Source organism: Myiozetetes cayanensis, unplaced genomic scaffold, assembly GCF_022539395.1.
Source record: "Myiozetetes cayanensis isolate MyiCay16 unplaced genomic scaffold, myiCay2020 scf20-37, whole genome shotgun sequence".
NCBI lineage: Eukaryota > Metazoa > Chordata > Aves > Passeriformes > Tyrannidae > Myiozetetes > Myiozetetes cayanensis.
In genome coordinates, this window is record NW_026087412.1 from 3,439,806 (window position 1) to 3,460,862 (window position 21,057).

A 21,057-nucleotide genomic window follows, 5' to 3' on the forward strand; every position below is an offset into this window, starting at 1 on the left:
TGTTTCACAGCATGGGGAAATGCCAAGAGGCCTGTCAGGAGGGGCAGCAGAGGAGTTGGTTTATCCATGTCCTGGCTCTAGCCATGCTAGACTCAAAGGAGAAGATGTGTAGGGAATAATCAGTGCCCTGGCTACCTCCTCCTCTTCTCCAGCACAAAAATAGCCAAGGGGTTGTGGGGAGACCAGGAGGTTTAATAAGTCCACCCACGGGCCAGCCTGAGCGCGTCCCCCTGTCTGGCTCGGCCGTGATGACATTCCAGGATTCCTCAGGCTGCAGAGACGGCGGGACTCAGCTATAGATCCTTGCAAGCCACCCAGCCCTTTCCTGCCTCCTTGTAGCTGCCCCAGGAGTGATGGCTCAGCTCAAGGGAGCTGAGCAAACATGTTTTATGTCCTTCCTTCCCTCAGAGCTCCCAACTTTCAATCCTGCTGGAGACAGTCACTGGCACTTCACCTGCAATTAGCTGGTGACCTGGAAAGTCACCTCGCTGAGCCGCTTATGGAATCAAGCCACCGCCGGGAATTAGTGATGTCCTTGGCAAAGGAGATGGTTGCAGCTCTCGGGGTTTAGCCCTGAAGGGCCTCATTGTCTCTCAGCTGTGTCAGGGACAGTTGACCAGAAACGGTCCCTGAATTGGGAGGGTCCTTTTCTCTCGTTAGTGAGCATGTGCTCCTCTAGAACAGGTGCCAGCTGGCTGCATCCAAAAGTCCCAGGAAATCCCAGAGCATTCAAACTACACTGGCCTCCTTGTAGAAGTCCCCTCAGAAGGTGCAAAGCATCACCTTCAGAAAACGGTCTTTCCGAGGTACCAGATCAGGGATGGGACTGTGGTATGGGCTGTGCTTGGGGCAGGAGCAGTCCTGGTCTCTGAAGTTGTTCTTTGCAGGATTGCTGACCTGGAGCCTGCCCTGACTTGTATTATACCCATCTGTAATCCACTTTAGCAGGCCTTACAGTATTAAACCATATCAAGGATTGAGAATCACTTCCAGCAGTGGAGCTGGCAGTCCACCCAAGCATACCAAGTGCTCTGGCTGCTGCAGTCCAGCTGGGCTTTTAGTCATGCTGACAAAAAGATGCCCAGGTTGTATCAGTCTTAAGAATCAGAAGAGAGAACTGAAGCAAGACTTTTCAGAGATAAAAGTATAAAATCCCCAGGTCAGTCTGGCCTTGAACAGTTAAGAGATTTTGTTTTATACAGAGCAAAATATCTTGACATTGGTATTAATTTGTTTGCCTGCCTGGACTGGTACAGAATGGTATGTGCCTGCCTTCCTTGGGCTGAGAAAACTTAAATTAGTTGTAAGATGACCAAAGTTTGCCCTGAGATGGCCCAGCCCTGGACAGAACCCAACCTCACAGCAGGCTCCCAGGTGCCCACTTGGAGAAAAGCATTCCTGAAGTGAGGCACAGCAGGGAGGGTTTCTCCTCGCTCTGTCTGGCCACCTCCCAGGGCCATCAAGAGAAACACCAGAGTTCAGTGTAGCTGTTCATTTCCTTCCTCCTTTATCACCTGCTACCTCCTCATGTTCAACCTCCGTGTCTTATCTGCCCCAGCACGCTGTTCATTTATTTGGTGGATCACAAGTTCAAATGTGGCGCCTCTTACAAAGCCTGGTTTCTCCTCAGGAGGTCCTTACACCTATCTCTGTTCCCAGTTCTTATTTGGGGTTGTCTGCTGCTGTCTGGCCCATGTGTGCCCCAGGGCTGGAGGGAACCTGTGGCTACTCCTAATTCCAGCTGCTCCAGCCACCCTGGCTCTCTGGGCAGAGCCTTTACGACTCTCTGATGATTTACTCACCATTTGCATTGGAAATGCAGCTCTCCTCCACCCTGGTCTCTGCTTTCCCTGATGACTGCAAATATGGTAGGTTGGTATTTTTCCCAGATGTCAAACGAGTTGGTCTTGACTGAAGGGCCTCCAGATTTAACTTGTCATTACCTTTTATTTAAGTGAAACACATGACAAACAAAGCAGGTACAGATCCTCTTACTGAGGCTCTCCCTCATCTGAAGGCTGAGAGGTTTTCCTCTTTGACTCCAGAGCCCTCTCACAAGCCTAGAAGCAAAATACATAATCAAGACTTGAGGCACTTGCTATTTCTAAGTGAACCCCCAATTAACCCCTAATGTAATTCATGACCTTAAATGGCAACAATCAAGCAGGAAGAAAATAGCAACTTATTCATCTTCCTTTGTGGGACATCTTTAAAACACATTTTCTATGAACAAAATTCCCGAAGCATACACGTAACTGGAAATTCCAGAGCTCTGGTCCTGTCTGTACTTGGGATTTGGGATGAGGAGCTAATACAACCGTGCTAAGCCAGCTACTGTCCTTGGACATGGCTGTGTGTGATGGCTGTGCTCACAGCAGCCCTAGGTGATTCTACACAGCCCTCCATGTATCAGTGAAGTGTAGGATAGTGATATTAGGAAGAAATTCTTCCCTGTGAGGGTGGTGAGGCCCTGGCACAGGTTACCCAGAGAAACTGTGGCTGCCCCATCCCTGGAAGTATTCAAGATCAGGCTTGGAGCAATCTGGGCTAGTGGAAGATGTCCCTGCCCGTGGCAGGGGGGTGGAACAAGATGAGTTTAAGGTCCCTTCCAACCAAAACCATTCTGTGATTCTACCATCAGGAGCAGGGCAATGATTGTCCCCCTGTACTTGGCATGGTGAGGCCACACCTCGAGTGTTGTTTTCAGTTCCGGGCCCCTCAATTCAGGAAGGACATAGAGGGGCTGGAGCGTGTCCAGAGAAGGGCAGCAGAGCTGGGGAAGGGGCTGGAGCACCACCAGGAGTGGCTGGGGGAGCTGGGGGGGAGGCTCAGCCTGGAGAAAAGGAAGCTCGGGGGGACCTTCTCACCCTCTGCAACTCCCTGACAGGAGGGTGGAGCCAGGGGAGGGTCAGGCTCTTCCCCCAGGCAATGAGCGACAGAATGAGAGGACGCAGTCTTAAGCTGTGCCAGAGGTGGTTTAGGTCGGACATTAGGAAGAATTTCTCCACAGAAAAGGTGATTAGACATTGGAATGGACTGCCCAGGGAGGTGGTGAAGTCACCATCCCTGGAGGTGTTTAAGGAAAGACTGGACGTGGCACTGAGTGCCGTGGTCTACCTGACACGGTGGTGCTTGGCCAAAGGCTGGACTCGGTGACCTCAGAGGTCTTTTCCAACCTAATCGCTGCTGTGACCCTGTCACTCCGCGGACCCGCCACTCCCACATCATGGCGGCGCCGCGCTTAAGATGGCGCCGGGCAGCGGCCGCGCCGCGCTCAAGATGGCGGCGGGGCGGGCGCTGCCGCGGAACCGGGTCATGGCCGCGCCGGAAGAGCCGTGAGGCGGCCGGGCCGGCGGGGAGCGAGCCCGGGACGCGGCCGCTCCGAGCGGGGCGCGGGGAGGCGGCGGTGGCGGCTGCGGCGGGGCCGCCACCATGTTCCGCTCCGGAGAGGTGAGTCGGGGCTTGGGGAGGCTCCGTTCTCCCCCTGCTTCCCTTCCGCACCGGCTCCTCGGGGCACCGGTGACCGGGGCTGGGGGAGCCGGGAGCCCCTCAGGGCGGGAGCTGGGCTCGGGGGTGCGGTGGAGCCGGGCTGCCGAAATGGCCCTCCCCGGGGTGTTTTCTGGGGGGGTCACAGGGGCTGTGAGGTGGGAGCACCCCCCTTCCCCTCAGGAGGTGCCGTGGCGTTAATGACAATTTGGGCTGTGGTTTCGTGGGTAAGGTGTGGGCACGTGGCGGGAGAGCTGTGGATGGTCCGGTGCTGGACTGCAGTGTTGGTGTGTGTACGTGTAAATATGTATATATATAACCAAATGCACATATATATAGATATGGTTATATAACTCTTAAGGTTATTGAAACGGATGGCACTTGGAGGAAAGATGTAGAAAGAGACTGCTGTGATATATTTAGGAAAGAATCAGTCACTTTTCCTACTGCAAACTAAGTGGAATGAATGGAAATGTTTTTTTCTCCCCATTCCAAAGTAGCAACAGCGAAAGAACAGGTGAAGGTACTGTGGCTCATGGGAAGTTTTGCACTATCTCCTTGTTATCTTCTGAGGGAAAGCTTTGTGGTTTCTTCATGCAGATGGAAGTACTTGAAGATCCAGGTGTTTCTGTTTTGCCTCACTTTAAAAATCCTTATGAGACTCAGGATGTCTCTTTTCTCAAAAGTGTTGCTGAAGTGTCTGAGCCAGCAGCTTTTCTCTCCTTTTGTTTTTCCCCCAGGAGGTTGTAAGTGAGGAGAGTGAGGAGGAAAGCAATGGTGTCAACTTGATGGAGTTCTCAGATGAGATCCTTCTGCACATCCTCAGCTACGTCCCTTGCACAGACCTTGTCCTGAACGTCAGGAGAACCTGCAGGAAACTCGCAACGCTTTGCCTTGACAAGAGTCTGACACATACAGTTCTCCTTCAGAAGGACTATAAGGTGGGCAGAGTAGCTTGCTGCTTCTGTTAGCCGTGAAGACAAATCTGACTTCTAGAAAAAAACACCAAGTAGAACTTTCCAGTGTGTCTGCATGAATGGACTGTTCTTGAACTCTGAAATCAAACACACAATAAGCTGTTTTATAAAAGCATTTGTTTTCCAGAATGCTTTGTTAGAACAGCTCTGTGCTCCCTTAGTTTTGTAAAATACTGTCAATGTAAACTTCTCTGTGTTTCTGGAAGCTGAAACTAAAGTAAACGTGACCTGCCATTTGTAGCCATTTGAGTTACCATTTTCTCAAAATATGTTTTCCATGTTGCTGTGCAAAAAAAAATCTTGTGTGTGTAGCTGTCAGGCATGCAGGCAGTGAAACCAGAATTTGTGCATGTGCTTTGACAGGAATGAAGCTGGGGACTGAAGGGTGATATGGTTATTTAGGAACTGTATCACCAAGTGCAGGCAAGCCTCTCTTACTCATTTCCAGAAGAGGAAACTGGATGAAGAAGAATGGAAACATTCTTCTTTGGGTTTGAGTTTCCACAGATAGTTCTGCTGAAATAGATTTGCTGGTAGAAAATGGAGGTGGTTTCCATTCCACTCTCAGCTGCTGAACAGCTGTAATACAGAACTGCACATGCTAAGGAGCTAAAGGAATCTTAGGAGTCCAAAGCATGGCAGACTGAGGTGCCAGCAGTATAATAATTCTTTGGGTAGGCTGCTATGCCCAAACCTTTGGATGAGCTACATAATCTTAAGTGCCAACCACTCTTATGCCCAACTCCACCTGGGAAACTGAGTCAGTGCCTTATATCTCACTGCCTGTGCTTTTGTTTGGGTGCAGGTGAACAAGGACAAAGTGAAGCAGCTGATGAGGGACATCGGGAAGGAGATCTACCAGCTGAACATGGCTGGGTGCTACTGGCTACCCAGCTCCACCATCGACCACGTAACACGCTGCAAGAACCTGGTGAAGCTCAACTTGTCCGGGTGCCACGTCACCTCTCTCCGGCTCTCCAAGATGCTCTCCACGCTCCAGCACCTGCGCTCCCTGGCCATCGATGTCAACCCGGGCTTTGATGCCAGCCAGCTGAGCAGCGAGTGCAAAGCCACGCTCAGCCGTGTCCTGGAGCTGAAGCAAACCCTCTACACACCGTCATACGGCGTCGTCCCCTGCTGCACGAGCCTCGAGAAGCTGCTGCTTTATTTTGAGATCCTCGACCGCTCACGGGAGGGGTTCATGCTCTCCGGGCAGCTGATGGTGGGCGAGAGCAACGTGCCCCACTACCAGAACCTCCGCATCTTCTACGCCAGGCTGGCTCCTGGCTACGTCAATCAGGAGGTGGTGAGGCTGTACTTGGCGGTGCTGAGTGATCGGACACCTGAGAACCTCCACGCCTTCCTGATCTCTGCCCCCGGCAGCTTTGCGGAGACGGGAGCCACCAAAAACCTCCTGGACTCCATGGCTCGAAATGTACGTCTGGATGCTTTACAATTGCCCAAAGCCTGGATTAACGGCTCCGGGCTCCTGCAACACTTGAAGTTCAACAACCCTTTCTACTTCAGCTTTAGCCGATGCACCTTATCTGGTGGGCACCTGATCCAGAGGGTCATTAACGGGGGGAAGGATCTTAAAAGCCTGACCAGTTTGAATCTCAGTGGCTGCGTTCACTGCCTGGCTCCGGAGTCCTTGTTTCGGAAAGCAGAAGATGACATCGACAGCAGCATTTTGGAAAGCCTGGTGGTGTCTTGCTGCAACCTGAGGCACCTCAACCTGTCTGCAGCTCACCATCACAGCTCCGAAAGCATCGGGAACCACCTGTGCCAGCTGCTGTCCAGGCTAAAGCACCTACTCTCCTTAGCACTGCCGGTTTGCTCCATCACAGATGTTTCTGCGAGCGTGGAGAAGCCTCCCACGGCTCCTAATTTGGTGCCCCAAACGTTTGGAAGGAAAGTTCGGATCGGGATACAGACATATCCAAGGAACTTGGCGGACCAGGCAAATCAGAAGATAGAGTCCTCGGTGTTCTGGGCTCTGATGGGAAGCCTGCGGTTTTTGGAAACCTTGGAAATAATTGGGTCCAGTTTCTCCTCTGCCATGCCCCGCAACGAGCCAGCGATTCGGAACTCGTTGCCTCCTTGTGTCAGGGCGCAAAGCGTGGGGGATTCAGAGGTGGCTGCCATTAGCCAATTGACTTACCTGCAGAGCCTCACCTTAGCACAGCTGCCAAACATTCTCACTGGCTCGGGGCTCGTGAACATCGGGCTGCAGTGCCAGCACCTGCGGACTCTCTCCTTGGCCAACCTGGGCATGATGGGGAAGGTGGTCTATATGTCTGCTCTCATGGACATGCTGAAACACTGCAAGTGTTTGAGAGATCTCAGGTGAGGGGCTGCCCTTGAACACCTCCCCTTTTTATTTGTGGATCTCCAGAAGTGTAGGGTTTGGTTTGTTGTGGTTACTGTTAAAACCATGGTTGCTGCAATGGCTTGCAAACTGGGTGTTTTCCTCCCTGACTTGTGGAGAATGGGAAGGCATCGCGTGTTTTCCTTGAAGGCTCAGGATGTGCCCTTTAACCAGTGTTTTAAGAGCAAAAAGTGCTGTGACTGCCTTCCTTTTAGATAAGGAAGAGTGGATGCTGCATATTGTGGAGCTAGCAGCATGTCAGGGCTGGTTAAATACTATGAGCCTTTGCTGACTTTTTGGCTTCGTGTGCATCTCTTAAATTTCCAGGAAGGAAGAGATTCCTACACTGTCCAGATAATGTAGAGTTCTCCTCAGGTTTCCCAGTGAGGTATTTTTCTGCCTTTGGTTTGTATTAAAATCTTACCTCTTTCTGTTTTTTTTCCCCTAAATCACATTATTTTGGTGAAAATGCAGGACCTGTTAGTCCCATTGTCACAATGGGACTGTTCACAAAAGGGTCCAAAATGCTGAACAGTTGTAGCAGCAAGGTCACTCTGTGGTCACAGTTCAGTTGCTGTGACTGAAATTGTTGCTCATTGCCTGGAACTGGTGTTTGTGGGCCCATTCCTGATCCACTGCAATCTGTGAAGGGATCCAGGGTGGCTAAAACACCTCAGGAGGGTTTTCATGTTCCACCACTTCCCATTTATAACAGGCAAGGAACATGCAGATCTCTCATCCAAGAGATGGCAGCTGTTGGAAATTCATTTGCTCGATGTCTTGGGTTACATGAATGTGTCTTTAACCTTCAGGAGAGGGGAAGGAGGTTTGGGTGTGCATTGTTCCTTTGCTCAGCCTGGGCCTTGTAGTTTCCAGAGGCTTTGAAATGGAGGCCAAGGGCAGTAAATACAGGTGGGAGGCAGCGTAGAGCCTGGAATAAAGGCTGGAACAAGGGTGTCTCCTTGTACCATGCTTCGAAGGAAGCTGTCATTCCTCTTTCCTGCCTAAGATCTTGGGTTTTATATAGGCTTAAGATGGTTTTAGTGTTTAGCACTTCCTCCTGATAATGTAGTTTCCTTTTCATTTGACCGATTCCCTGCTGTTCCCACCCTTTTTTCCCTTCCCAGTTTTCCAGGCTGAGTTTAAGGGGATCTTCCAAAGCAACATTGCCATCTAGCGAGTGAGGGGCAGCGTTGCAAGTGTGGCTGGCGTGCCTCAGGGATTATTCACCTGGAAACCTGCTGTCAGGATGCTGAGCTTTTTGTCCTAAATTTACAGTGACCCAATAATTCTGTTGAAAAAACTGGAGAGGATGCCCATCTCTTTGATATTAATTTTAATTTATTACCCAAAGTGCTGATGTGCTCTTAGGATCTCTCCAGGCAATGCTACCCGACAGCAGTTGCAGGCGGAGACTAAAACAGAATTTATCAATTAACAGGATTAAGTTGCTGAGATACCCCTGGGTACTACAAAAGCCTGTGCAGAGATTATCCAGATCAGGTTGGGACCGACAGCTTGTTATCACCTAATGGATTAACCTTCTTGGAGCTCTTGGCCTTCCTGACCCAATGACTGAGATTCCCAAGTGCTCTGAAGCCCTGCAGTAAATCTGCTCTAAGCAGATGAACTCCCTTGGTGACACGAGCCCTGAGCAGGTTCTGCTTCCTGCAGGCTGGTTCCTGTGGGGGACTCACCCTGATATGCTGCTGGTTAAAACACAGGCCCCACATTGGCCAGGTATGGCCTCACTGTGTCATTTTGTTTTCCTGCTGGATTGTGTTTAGGATGAAGGTTGGGTTGATAATGGTTGTTCTTCCTGTGGGCAAGCACTAGCTCTGGTCCTTTGCCAGGGCTGGTTGTGGTCACTCTCTTGGTCCCAGAGGCTTAAGTTCTGCATCACCCTGTGTGCACTGTGTGTTTTTCATGCCTGCTTCTCTCTAGGCAGTAAACTGAAGATATTAAACTGAAGATATGACCATTTTGATCAGCGTTTGTGCACTGGAGCAGAATCCACATCGCTTGCCCAGTGGATGTCGGGTAGCAAAAGCCAGGCTGTGCTTGTAGGACCAGAATGGATCTGCTGCTCAGCACCAAGGCTTGTCTTACCCAACATACTTCGTGGAAAACTTGCAAAACCAGGGTTATTCCCGAGTTGCTCCCTGTGGGCATTTGTGTCCTTGTCTGTCAGCGGTGGGGACACTGCTGGCTCCATTTGCCACCACCCCCCATGAATGCGCTGCCTTCCCTCTTGTCTGAGAGCTGCCCCAAGTGTGAATTGCCCATTGACTTGTTTTTTGTTTATCCCCGCAGGCTGGAACAGCCGTACTTCTGTGCGGGCGCCCAGTTCTTCCAGGCACTGAGTCACTGCTCCTCTCTCCAGCGGCTTTGCATCGTCTCCCGGAGCGGGACTCTGCAGTCCGACGCAGTGATGTCATTCATGGCCAGCTGCCTTGAGGTCATCATGTGCCACATGTTTATGGGAGAATCTCTTACCGTTTGCAAAAATCTCCAGCAGTCCATTGTGCGGAGGTGAGTGCGGAAGGGGGTTGATGTGGGATTTTTGGAGCTGCTGGAGATTTATCTCCGTTTCCTTGCTTGCCAGGGTTTATATGGCTTGGAGCGCTTGTTCCAAGAAGCTAATAGGTACTGTGTAACTGCTTGGCACGTAAACCGGCCTCTTACTTTAATAAGAGTGAATCACTGGAGTATCTGAAGGTATTATATGAATTTTTGATTCCATTCCCACCCGTGTTCTCTGCAGTTCCATTGGCTGAGTCGAAGCTCTGGATGTAAAGCTCCATCATAAATCAAATGACACTTTTTTTTTGTGTAAACAAAACATCTGCCGACATTTTAAGTACTGAGAGATTTGACCTTGAAGCTTTCCTCCTTTCCCACAAGTGACTAAGATAATTCTCTGTCCTCTAATCACTTGTAAATGTCACTTACTGATAATCCCCTGGCAGCGCAATTCAAAGCCTTTAAAGGGTTGTTGTGAAGGGTTTTTTCCTTCTGGGGGATGCGGTGAGGGGGGAGAATTGGTACAAACTGCCTTTGCACGTTTGGCAGTTCTTAAATGCATTTTGCTTGGCCCCTTGCAGCGTTCTGAGCCTCACGTGGTGGGAAACGTTTGTGTGTGAGCCGTGAGCTGCATTTGAAAAGAGAGCTTTTAATTACGCTTGGCGTTTGGAAATCTTCTAATAGTGGCAGTCGTCTTACAAAATATTTCCCATGCAGCAGACTTTCCATTATTATTTTCTTTTTTTTCTATAAGGCTTTTTGTTTTTCCCCGCCTTCAGTCTGTTTTCTTTGTCACCTACTGTTGCTGTGCCCTGTTAAGCTCTAATAAAAATTTCAAATCACACGGCGTTATTAGTGCATCCTAAAGGGTGCTCCTCCCCCCCCAGCCTTCCTCCAGCTTCAAACTGACTTATTACACTTGGCTTGTTTCCGTGGAACAAATCCAGGAGAGCCTGTGACTATATTAGCTCCCTACCAAACTGCTCCCGGGATCGTTACTGCCTCTGAAAGCCTCTGTGTCCTTCTGGGATAGGGATTGTTGGAAGCATCTGAGTGAATTCCTTGTGATGCCACAAGGATTCTTTGAGTGTGTTTTTCATGGGGCTTCGTGTCTGTAAAAAACATTTCTGGTTTGATTTCAGTTGTGCTTTGGGGATCCTTAGAAAGAACCAAAAATCCACAGTTCCTGTTTTTTATTTTCCCTCCCTCTCTGAGGTGCCGTTGCAGCACTGGCCAAAATTTAAATGTCCATTTACTGGGCAGAAATACACCATTCTGCAGTATTTTCTCCCTTATTTTCCCTATCATGGACACATTCTTGCTACATTCTGTACCTCTTAATAATCTAAACCCTGGGAACTTTCCAAAGAGCAGCTGATGCCTCGTGGAAATGTTAAAGAACTATTTTTATATTTAGCGACAGTTCTGGCTGTCAAACTTATTTTCTTCTTTTATATTTTATTAGTAGAGACACTTGTATCAAAACAGGGGTTTTTGAAGGTTGGGTTTTATAATTTTTAATTTTTTTTTTTTTCTTCTGAAGAGAGCATCTGCTCCCACTGCAAATTCTACACCTGAAGTCATAATCCTCTGTGACACTGTAATTGGTGGCTCTGGAAACGATTTTGATGTCACGTAAGATTATGACTTCAGGAGGAGGATAAGTAGTGGGAGCAGATGCTCTCCTAAGCAACGCAGATCCCGTTCTCATGCAACTGTCTCTTGTAATAAAATGGAAGGAACAAAATACAGAAAATGATGTGTAAGCAAAGCCTGGAGTCTTCCGTGAGCCATCAGCGAGTCTTTAACCACGTGACTTCTCCAGTGATCCCATTCTCATCCTTGCACAAATGTGCCTTCAGATGGAGTCAGGAATTGACTTTCTCTTGGCTGCATTTTGTCTGCCGCTCCGAGGGCAGGGAGATGTGCAGTAAAATCTCTGTGTGTGAGCTTAAACCTGTGGGCGAGGCTCTAATTCACACAGCATGGCTTCCCCTAAAAGTGTGCTGCTGGTGCCTCTTTAATCCAAGTTTTGCATTGGAAAAGCCCACTGGGCAGCTAGTTAGAAGTTATATATCCTTGTGCCAGAATTAAATAAGGTGATTTATCCTGTTTTTTGGGGTTTTTTTCCATTTGTTTGGACTGTGTGCAGATGCTGCATGGGGAACATGGAGAGTGGGTGGAAAGGAGGGAGCGGAATGAGCCTTTGTTTGCTCCCTCTCTTGAGCTGGGGCGATTGATCCCTATTCTTCAGGTCCCAGTGAGGGTCAGAGTTCCTGCTTTGGGGCTATGGAGATGGTGTTGTTTAGGCTGAGAGATGGTTTTGAACAGGGACACGGGGCTAAAGTGATCCCATTCTCCCAGTGCCTTTAAAAAAAGAAGGAATGGGAATGGGAAAGGCCCAGGGCTGAGCACACACCAGGACTTTGCTGCAGGAAATAGAGCTGGGAGGGTTTGAAAGTGCAATGTAGTGGAGGGCAGTGCTTTTTCAGGTGTGGATGCACAGCAGGGTGTGCGTCACGGAAGAGGCTGAGACCCGTCTGGGGAGAACAGAGTTGTTTCAGCTGTGGGATTGTACTGGAAGATGGTGTATGTACAGGGTGTGGTGAATGGGAGCTTGGGAATTAAATCTGCTGCATCACACTGATGACTTACAGCATGATTCCCAAACTCTCCCCTTTGACTGTAAAATGAGGTTAGTGTTATGTATTTCTGTCCCACTGGCCTGAAAAGAGACTTGTTCTCCTGTCTCTTGGTCTTGTGACAGCTCTGAGCCAGGCCCCGTGGTGTCCAGCTTTCTGGTGAGCGGTTTCTGCTTGAAGTTTGCTGATATTTGGGACAAACTAGTTCATGTATTTAAGTCAGTAAAAGCCTCTGATTCAGTTCTGGCTCTTGTGCAATGACACACAAGAGGCAGAACGGGGCTCATCTGGAGCCTCATCAGCAAACAGGAGGCTTGCAAGGGCAAGGTCTCCTCTGAGCTGTAGAGAGAAGACTGTAAAGATTGTTTCCCTCTGGGCAGATAAATCATTGCAGTGTTTTTCTTTATTCTTTTTCCTTCAGCGTGAATGGGAGGGGTGATCTCCTTTATGATTCAGGGAGATACTCTGCACATAAGAAGGGCCTGGTGGTTAGAGTGGGAGATGTGGCTTGAGTGATCCATATCCACTTCCCCGATCTTCCTCAGATTTCACATGACGGTGGTCTAGTCTCAGTTTCTCTGTAAAATGACATTTTTTTCCCCTATCACATGGTGCTCAGCTGCTGCCACACTTCAGATAGCAGCACGTCCAACAAACACAATGTTTTCCATTTTATGCTTGGACCCAAACTTTGCTGGAGCGCTCGGCTCCAAGCGCGTGTTGTCCCTGTTTAAATAACTCCTCTGTTCAAAGCACTGCAGCAGTAATTCCAGAAACACTACAACACCCCAGTTTGAGGCCCCCGTGGTTGCAGGTTCAGGCGTGACCCCAGACCTGCTGCTGTGCCAAGAGGCTTCTTTGCAGAAAAGGTGAAATTGCTTCTCCCTTTGGGGCTGAGCTGCTGTGCTGGGATCCTTTCAAAAGGCTTGCACAGAGCCTTGTGTCCAAAGCCAGGTCCGAGGGGATGATTCCTGGCAACCAAGAGCTTTCCCGAGGCTTTCCACGCTGTTATTTTGTGGAATAGGCAGTAGATGGAGCTGTGACCCACGGAAGGTCCCACTCCTTGCCGAGGCTGTGTGATAATAATCGTATTTATACGCCTGTATTTCTCTGCCCCAAAAATGCTGCGGGCAAGGAATTTGGATGACTTCAGGCTTGCACAGCTACATGGTGTGGTTAGTGGGCACTTCACAAATGTGCAGGAGAAGTTGCTTTCCTGGTGAAGCTTACAATTGGAAAACAGGCTGGAAGAGGGGATGGGAAATGCTTTGGCAAATATCCCCTTGGCCTCAAGGGCAGGTTTTTATTTTCCAGTGTGTGCCTTTAGAATTTTGTCGGTTTTAGCTGAAGTGTTTAAATAGCTCCTACCATTGTAATGATTTCAAGGACTCTACAGCACCAGACAATACAAGCCAATGATAAGTCCTTGGAAAAACACCTCAGGAAAAGATCAAGAAAGCTAGGATAAAATAATAATTAAAAAATCAACCAACCAAAAACAAAAAAACCCAAACCCAAAAGCAAACCAAAAAACCTCTAAGAACACAGTGTCATTAGGGATTCTTCATACAGATGGGGAAAGTGTCATGGCATAGAGGTGATCTGTGATTTACAGAAATGGAATCCAAGGTAAGCCATGACAGAGAGGGAAAAACTGTGGTGCAGCTGGAGTGTGTACTCATTTAGGACAATCCGCCCGTTCTGGGGATCCAAGACCCAGAGAAAGTGAAACACTTAAGTTACCCTGCCTCCTGCCTGTGTCAGGTATGAGTTTGAAGTGACTTTCACAATAAGATTCCTGCCACTTTCTAGGAATGGCTGTTTCAGTCTGAACTGGATCTTCCTATTCAATCTTCTGTAGCATTACCTAAATTTCTCTCTGCTTGTTATTGCCCTTTTTTAACATGAAACTCTTGGCTAGGTCTTACCTTTTCTGAAACTGCTGATTTTCAGTGGCCCTGTGTGGCTGTGAGAGCCATGATGCTCACTGAAGGGAAGAAGCACCCTCCTGGGATTCAGTTGCAGAAATAGGGCTTCCAGGTGGGAGCAAGGAGCTGAAGCTGAATATTTGTAAAGTGCTGAGCGAGCCAGTTCCTCTCCTGGCATTTACCACAGGACTGAGCTATCACAAAGGAATTTTTGCTCACCTCAGGGCTAAGCGTTCCCCCCCTGCCCTGGATATCCCTGCAGTGTTCCTCTTGCCTGGCTTCTCATTGTGGGCTCTGAAAATCCCTTTTTGGGTAATCCTTTTACTGGCAGAGGGGGCTGTAGGAGCAGTAGGTGTGTGCAAGGTCTTTGAATTCAGCCGAGTCCTGCAGCGTCGCTCCTGCACTGCTGCAGTCGGATTGACACTGCAAAAAGCTGGTATTTAGCACCCAGGGCTCTTTGAAGATTTGCAAGCTGGTTTTGCGTCCCTTCACCAGTTCTCTTCCTTCTGACCTTGAGGAAGTCCTGTGTCCCAGAGCCAGTGGTGGCTGCTGATGCCACCCCGGCATCCTCAGCGTGCCGTGGGCTCCGGGCCCCGCACGAGGGGGGATTGCAGAAGACTTAATGTATGGCCAGGCTGGTGGAGTGAATCATTAGCATCCTGCTCAAGCTTTCATTGTCTGTTTCATTTCCTGCTCTTGGAAACCCCTGAATCATTCTGTCACAGACTGAGTAACAAACTGCATCCTTGTCAGCTTGCCTTGCCCAAGGATTCCTTGGCGGGCTTGGCAAAGGCTGACTGCTCGAGGTGTGGCCCAGACACCTTTGCTTCTACCAGGGATGTTGTTTATGGGTGGGTTCAAATACTTTATGAGCCAGCACGGCTCATGGGACCGTCCCCAGTTTGCCACATTAATTTATTGTCTTTTGAGGGTACTCACAAACCCCCTTCTTTAAATGCATTCCTGTGGTTGACCCAAATGGCTCGTTCTAACTGCCAGCTCATGTGTTTTGAAGAGAATTCAGTCCTGAAACCTTCCTCAGCGGGTAGATTGGTTTGTGCATGAAATAACTTTCAAGGATTGTCCTCTCTCTCTTGGCTGAGAAATAATATTGGAATAGTGATGTCGTGCTTTCTCTTCATGAGGGTGTAAAAGGCTGAGCGGAAGCATTAACTGCAGCTTTAAAGCATTTCCATAGTAAAATAAATCTAATTGAGCAGTTATTGCAGTAGCTTTTTAATTTGTGGAAGAGATTAGGAAATAACTTTCAGCTTGCTCTGGCAGAGCACTCCCCTAGGACGTGTCCTGGGCTCTCTGGCATCGCTCTTTGGGCTCTTATTCCCTCCCCCTCTAATTGTCCGGTCACATTTGACTGATGCAGAGTTCAGCTGGCAAAATAATGTAAGAACCTCAGTCTGCAGGCGTGTTGGATACAAACCTCAGTTCACAGGAGAAGTAGCAGAGTGCCATTCATGCCTTACAGGGAAACCACAGCAGAGAGATGTAATTTGCCTCGGCTCGGGATGAGTCTGATGTGTTATTGCTCCTTCCCTGTGGCTCAGTGCAGTGGCAGATGATGCTGCCTTGGAGATAATGGGAGAAGAGTTGGCAGTGATGTGTGTGAAGGATTCCCAGAGTCCCATCTACACCCCTTGGTCTCAGGTTGGAGGCTGCAGTGATGGGATTTAGAGTGAGGGAAAACCACAGGCTTTGGGAGAGTGTTGTTTTGTCCGTGTGGACGCGAAGGGATGGAAGACACCCCGAGAGGAAAACACCTTATGGAGAAAATATCTCATTGTGTGGAGTTAAGAGCAACCAGAGGAATCACAACAGCTTTCCCTGGGAAGTTTTTAAGTCTGTTTCTGAGGTTTGGTAATGAAGTCTGCTCAGTGCTGGCACTCTGGCAGGGCTGGAAGAGAGAACGGCACTGAAGAACGGGTGTGCTTTAGAGTCACTGAGGGGAGGCTTTGCACCCCTCTTGAGAGGCTTCTGGGGGATGAGTGGAGAGCAAGAGTCCTCCCTGCTCAGAGAGGAAGGGAGAATCCCACCTGCAGTTTCTTTGGCATGGCTGGAAAATGCTCTGGAGAAGCTTCATTGGCAGTCACTGCAAGCAAGGAGAGCTTTTGCAGCTCCCTGGTACTGAGGTCAGGACACGGCCAGTGGAACAAATTTAAAGTGGTTGTCTGGCCTTCCCTGAGAAGATGAGGATGTGTGTGTGTGTTGGGTCATGCTGCTGCCAGCTGCTCCAGCTTGTGCTGGCACTTCCTCCATTCCACCGTGCCATGCTCAAGGAAGGGAGTTTCCAGCCTGGCTCAGGTAAGCTGGCTGAGGCTCTCAAGACAGATGCCACACACTTGAACTCTGAGATGTGAGCAAGCCTTCCAGAGAAAACAGGCTTAGGCTGTGCCTGGCAGAGGATTAACGGGGGTTTGTGAATGCAGATCAAAGAGCTGTGTACAGGGCAAAAAATGAGTTGGTCCCAAATCTCTTCCCTTGGGAAACTTGTGCCTTTCCAGAAGCGGCTCACCAGCCTGCAGGGGAGGTCAGGACGGAGAGGGGAGAACGTGTGCAACTGCAGCAGAGACTGGTTTGCATTTGAGAGTCGTGCCAACCAGAGTCCACATCTGCTCTGTCCCTGCTGTGCTCTGTTCCCCTAAATCAAGCTTCTCCTGATTTCCTTCCTTTCCTGTCTCTGGAGCCTCTTTTCCCACCAACCCAGCTCGGTTTGCGGAGTTCAGAGATCTGGCCTTGATCCACTCCCGATACACTGTATTTCCTCACTTTATCTGCTGTGTGCTGCTGTTGTTGGCAGTGCTCAGTTGCCCCACCTTGTGTGCCCTCTCTCTCTCCTGCCAGCTTCTGGGAAGTGGGATGTGCTGAAAGGTTGGAATTTGGCACAGGGCTTTCCTTGGGTTTCTCTGGAAATCTCAAGGGGAAATGCATTCCTCAGCCCCAAACACTGCCTTATCCTTTCCTTACGAGTAAAGAAGGTAAGTTTGAGCAGCACCTAACACAGGGGAGCTGTCATCTCCCAGGGTCTGTGGTGCAGAGGGTTGCAGGGGGGTATAACCCATCCCTCCAGGCTGGCTGGTGAGATTCCCCATGGCTTTGGGCTGTCCTTTGGCTCTCTCAGCAGGTGGAGTCTCCAGGGGACTCACTGGCTTCTCTGGAGAGGTATGTCAGTGTTTGCCAGGAGATAACTGCATTCCAGGGAGGGACTCTTTTGTCTTGCTAAAACTGAGGAAATCTGATCAAAGTGCAGCCTTGCTTTTGACTTTTTCTTTTTGACTTTGTCCCTGACCTACATATTGAATCCTACCACAGTGGTTGGAAGTAATTGAGAGTGTAGTGTTAGGCTATTTACCAAGCTGTTCACTTGAAAATAACCTTACTGTGTCCAGTCCACACCTGTTCTGGGATAATTTCGGAGACAAAGAGCACAGCATCATTAACCCTTTCATCCACGTACAACCTGTTCAGGATCTAACAGCAGGGAGACGTTGTACCTCTGCTGATGGCAGGAGGAATTTGTGACACAGGGTGTGCTTTGGCATTGTTTCCCAGCTCCATGGATGATTCCAACCAGCTGCTGAGGCCCGACCGGCCCTGTGTCCACATCCAAATGAGGACACTTCAGAGACCTCCTTGTGAAAGTTCCTGCTGGGTGGTTGTTGGTTTGGTGTTGAGTCTGCTGGACCAGAGGCTATGTTGGAAAATATAAGTGTGTGTGTGTGGGGGGGTGTTTTCTTTGTTATCCCAGTGGTTGTTTCTGATTAAAGGATCTCTTTTGGAGGGGCTGCGAGTCAGTTGCCTTGAAAACTTGCTTTCATTTCATTAATCGTGATGAGTTTAGTCTGGAGGTTTTGTAGGGAGAGCAAGCAAGCATATCCTTGGCGTTTTTCCCTCGGAGGGAAAAAAAAAGGCAAGCAGGGTTTCATGTCTGAAACTGCAGCTCTGTTGTCTCCCCAGGTCGACATCCTTCTCTGTCCTTCGGGTTTTAATTTTACAAGCCCTGCGTTTGCAGAGGTGGATGGAGTTTGAAGTCCATCCAGGTGTGGAATGAGGAAAGAACCCTCAAGAAGATTACAGGAGCTATTCTGCAACTCATTAACTCACTCTCTTCCCCTCCTTGTTATCTCCTCCCCGTGCCTGGGGCCTTTCAAACCAGTGCTCTAAGTGCCTCTCGCTTAATCTAGCCCACCTGGACAGGTGTATGAAGAAAGGAATTGCCTTCCGGGGAAGGACTAAAGGAGCATGGATTGCAGGGGGAGGCTGCTTTTGGGAACTGCTAATCCCAGTTTAACATTATGACAGCTGCTCGTTAAAATCAGGGTGTTTTTTAACAGGCAGTTAAAGGAGAGGCTTTGCACGCACATTTAGCTGAGAATAATAGTGAACCATGTGCATTTGATTTTTATTTTTTTTTCCCTTAAATCACGCAAATTGTACATGGAAAGAATTCTCCGGCGTCAACTTGCTGGGGTTTGGAATTTACAAGGTTTGCAGTAACATACAGTTTCCTGTTGGGGTGTAGGGGGGGGAAGAAAATTACAAAGCTTTCTTTTTTTATTTATTTTTATTTTTTTTTAAATAAGATGAAGTTCAAACCCGTCACACAGACCCAGCCTCTTTGGAAGGGGCACTGAGTGCACTGGGGTTTTTCAGTTGTCTCGGTGGCAGTTCATCATGTAAACTTGTCTGGGTTCTTGTTTTTATAGCTACATGTAAAGGCTGCTTATAAACTACAATTTTATATATGGTGAGAAGGCAGCATGCAGATCCAATTTGGGAGAGTGTATACAAAGGAGGAAGCAGAGGTTTCTTTCCCTTGGGGAGATGGCAGTTTCTTCCTCGCTGAACTTCAGTGAACTTGGTCCATTAACATGATTTTCTCTGCAGGATGTGATGTTGGATAAGAAACATGAAGAGCTGAGGCAGAGGAGGGACTATCAAAGAGACATTTGGCTGTATTTTATGTGATTTCACTGCAGACTTTACCAGCTGCCTCCCAGATCAACAGCTATTTTGCTGGTTGATTTCTTGAGGGCAGTGCTGTGGAAGTGAGAAGCTGCACAGCTCCAACACAAGCCCCCAGATCCACTCGAGGAGCCGTGTCCTTTTCTGTCAGCCCTCAGGCACGAGGCATGAAGGGCAGGTGTGTGATGCAGAAAGATATAAAATTGCCCCAGGTAGTGCTGGAAATCCTTACTCCTGCAGCTACTTAGGCAAATGAATTTAAACCCACCAGGACTGAGCAACTAAGCCTGGGAAAGGGTGTTTCTCTGCCACATTTTTGGCAGCTCCAAATAATTTGGGGGTGGAAATATCCTTTCTGTGTCCCAGGAAATGCCAGTCTCTTGTGTGCCTTCCTTCAGCTGGCTGTGTTGCTACCTGGGGTTTTCATGTGTGTTTCCAGCTGCTGAATCTCCAGCCATTCCCTCTCTGTTTGACAGAAATCTGACCATCTCAGAGCTAGCGATGGGCTGGGAATCTTCCAGGGACTCATCTGTCTAAGAGAAGTTTGTGGAGCAGCGAGCTTCTCTTCAGACTCAGCCTCCAGGGACTGGTGCTGCCAGTGTGACTCTGCCTCCTTGAAAGTGATAATGAACTGGTCCTTGTCACACCATTCAGGGGAAGCATCTTGGTGGCACAGGGCTAAGAGTCACAAGCCTTTTTAATCTTAAGGGAAATTATGCTACAATTTTACCCCCCAGCTTTAAAAGATTCAACTCCTGTTATACCACACTGAGTAATACTGTTGCTGTCATGTAGGGTACTTGCTGATGGGGACCAGTTTTATTTTTTTTCTTTTTGTATGGTTCTTTCTACATTGTTTAATGGCTTTAACTTTTGTAGATCTCTTCCTCTGCTCTGCAGCCTGGATTATAAAGGAGGCTGCAGTGTGTGTGTGTGTGTGTGTGTGTGTGTGTGTGAGCACACTTAAATGCTTATCTGCACATCTGAGCTTTCTAAACTTGCCTGTGCTCTAATTGCAGAGTGTAGACTCTGCATGCAGAACAACCCAGCCTGAAGTGATAATCCCAGGCTCAGCCCCCAGGGAATGCCTGGCACTGCTCTGGCCTGATTTTCCTAATGGCTCTGCAACTTGCTGCTGGTTTGCAGGTGGTTTAAATTGTTATCTCTGAGCACCTTGCCCGCCTTGGGCAGAGCTCGTGGGATCTCTGGTCCTTTAAAAATACCTGTATGTTGTGATTTATTTATTAATTTTAAAAAATCTTCTTCCTCCCTGCCCATTTTAGGTGCAATCTGGGCTCGTGCCAGCTCAGCACGCTCGCTGAGAAGGGGTGCAAGGCCAGCCTGCACTCCCTGCTAACACAGAGAGGGAGACCTGGAGTTCCAGCTGCCCCTCCTGCCTCCTCTGAACAACCCTTCCATGCCCCTACCCCTGCATGATCGATATCCATGCCATTCCCTTCTCTTGCACTGGAGGATTGGTATTTTTCCTTGGCTAATAAGCTGTGTCTGATTTAGTTTCCAGGCAGAACGCCCTGCATTAAATGTCGTCATTTTCCCTCTGCTTCATGAGGACTTGACAGAGGTCATCAGAGATGTCCCCATGCGGCACTTGGATGAAATTACCTTGTTTAAGAGCAGAGTGGCCGAGGAACCTCCCAATTTGTGGTGGTGACTGTCACAGCAGGGAAAGGACAAGTCAGCGTGAACACACGGAATAGCTTCTTGTTGGCCTGGATTGCCCATCTTCGGCTCCCGGCCACCTCACTGGATGCTGTACAATCACTTTAACCAGGTGCAATTGCAAAATAATAATAATAATAAAAAAAAAAAAAAAAAAAAAAAAAAGCTGGTCCTTTACAGTGGGGAAAAAAAATCTGTTGGATATTTGCTTGCATCTGAAAATCCCGTCTCAAAGGCTTCTGGAACCTGATGAGTATTTCCTTGCGGTTGATATATGAATTGTTTCGTTATTTTGCTGAAGTTAAAGGTAAGAGAGACTGACTTAACGATGCTCTTTCCCCCTCTGTGTCTTCCCCAAGGGCCCCTGTGTACGTTGGCAGTGTGCTTTGTGGTGTTGGTGGAAATCATTCTTTGCTTCGGTCTGTTTTTGGCAAAGTAGGAAGCCTAGGCCATCTGAGAGGCACAAAAATGTGGTG

General features: G+C 48.7%; 1 protein-coding gene across 1 annotated transcript; it reads left to right on the forward strand.

The window, feature by feature from the left end:
* The first annotated feature begins 3,326 nt into the window (after nt 1-3,326).
* FBXL18 (F-box and leucine rich repeat protein 18) lies at nt 3,327-20,746 on the forward strand. The gene is made up of 5 exons (XM_050317551.1): nt 3,327-3,450; nt 4,227-4,427; nt 5,269-6,809; nt 9,145-9,363; nt 20,417-20,746. The coding sequence occupies exons 1-5, from the start codon at nt 3,433-3,435 to the stop codon at nt 20,571-20,573; spliced, it is 2,136 nt and encodes a 711-aa protein (XP_050173508.1). The 5' UTR covers nt 3,327-3,432; the 3' UTR covers nt 20,574-20,746.
* Nucleotides 20,747-21,057: the final 311 nt, after the last annotated feature.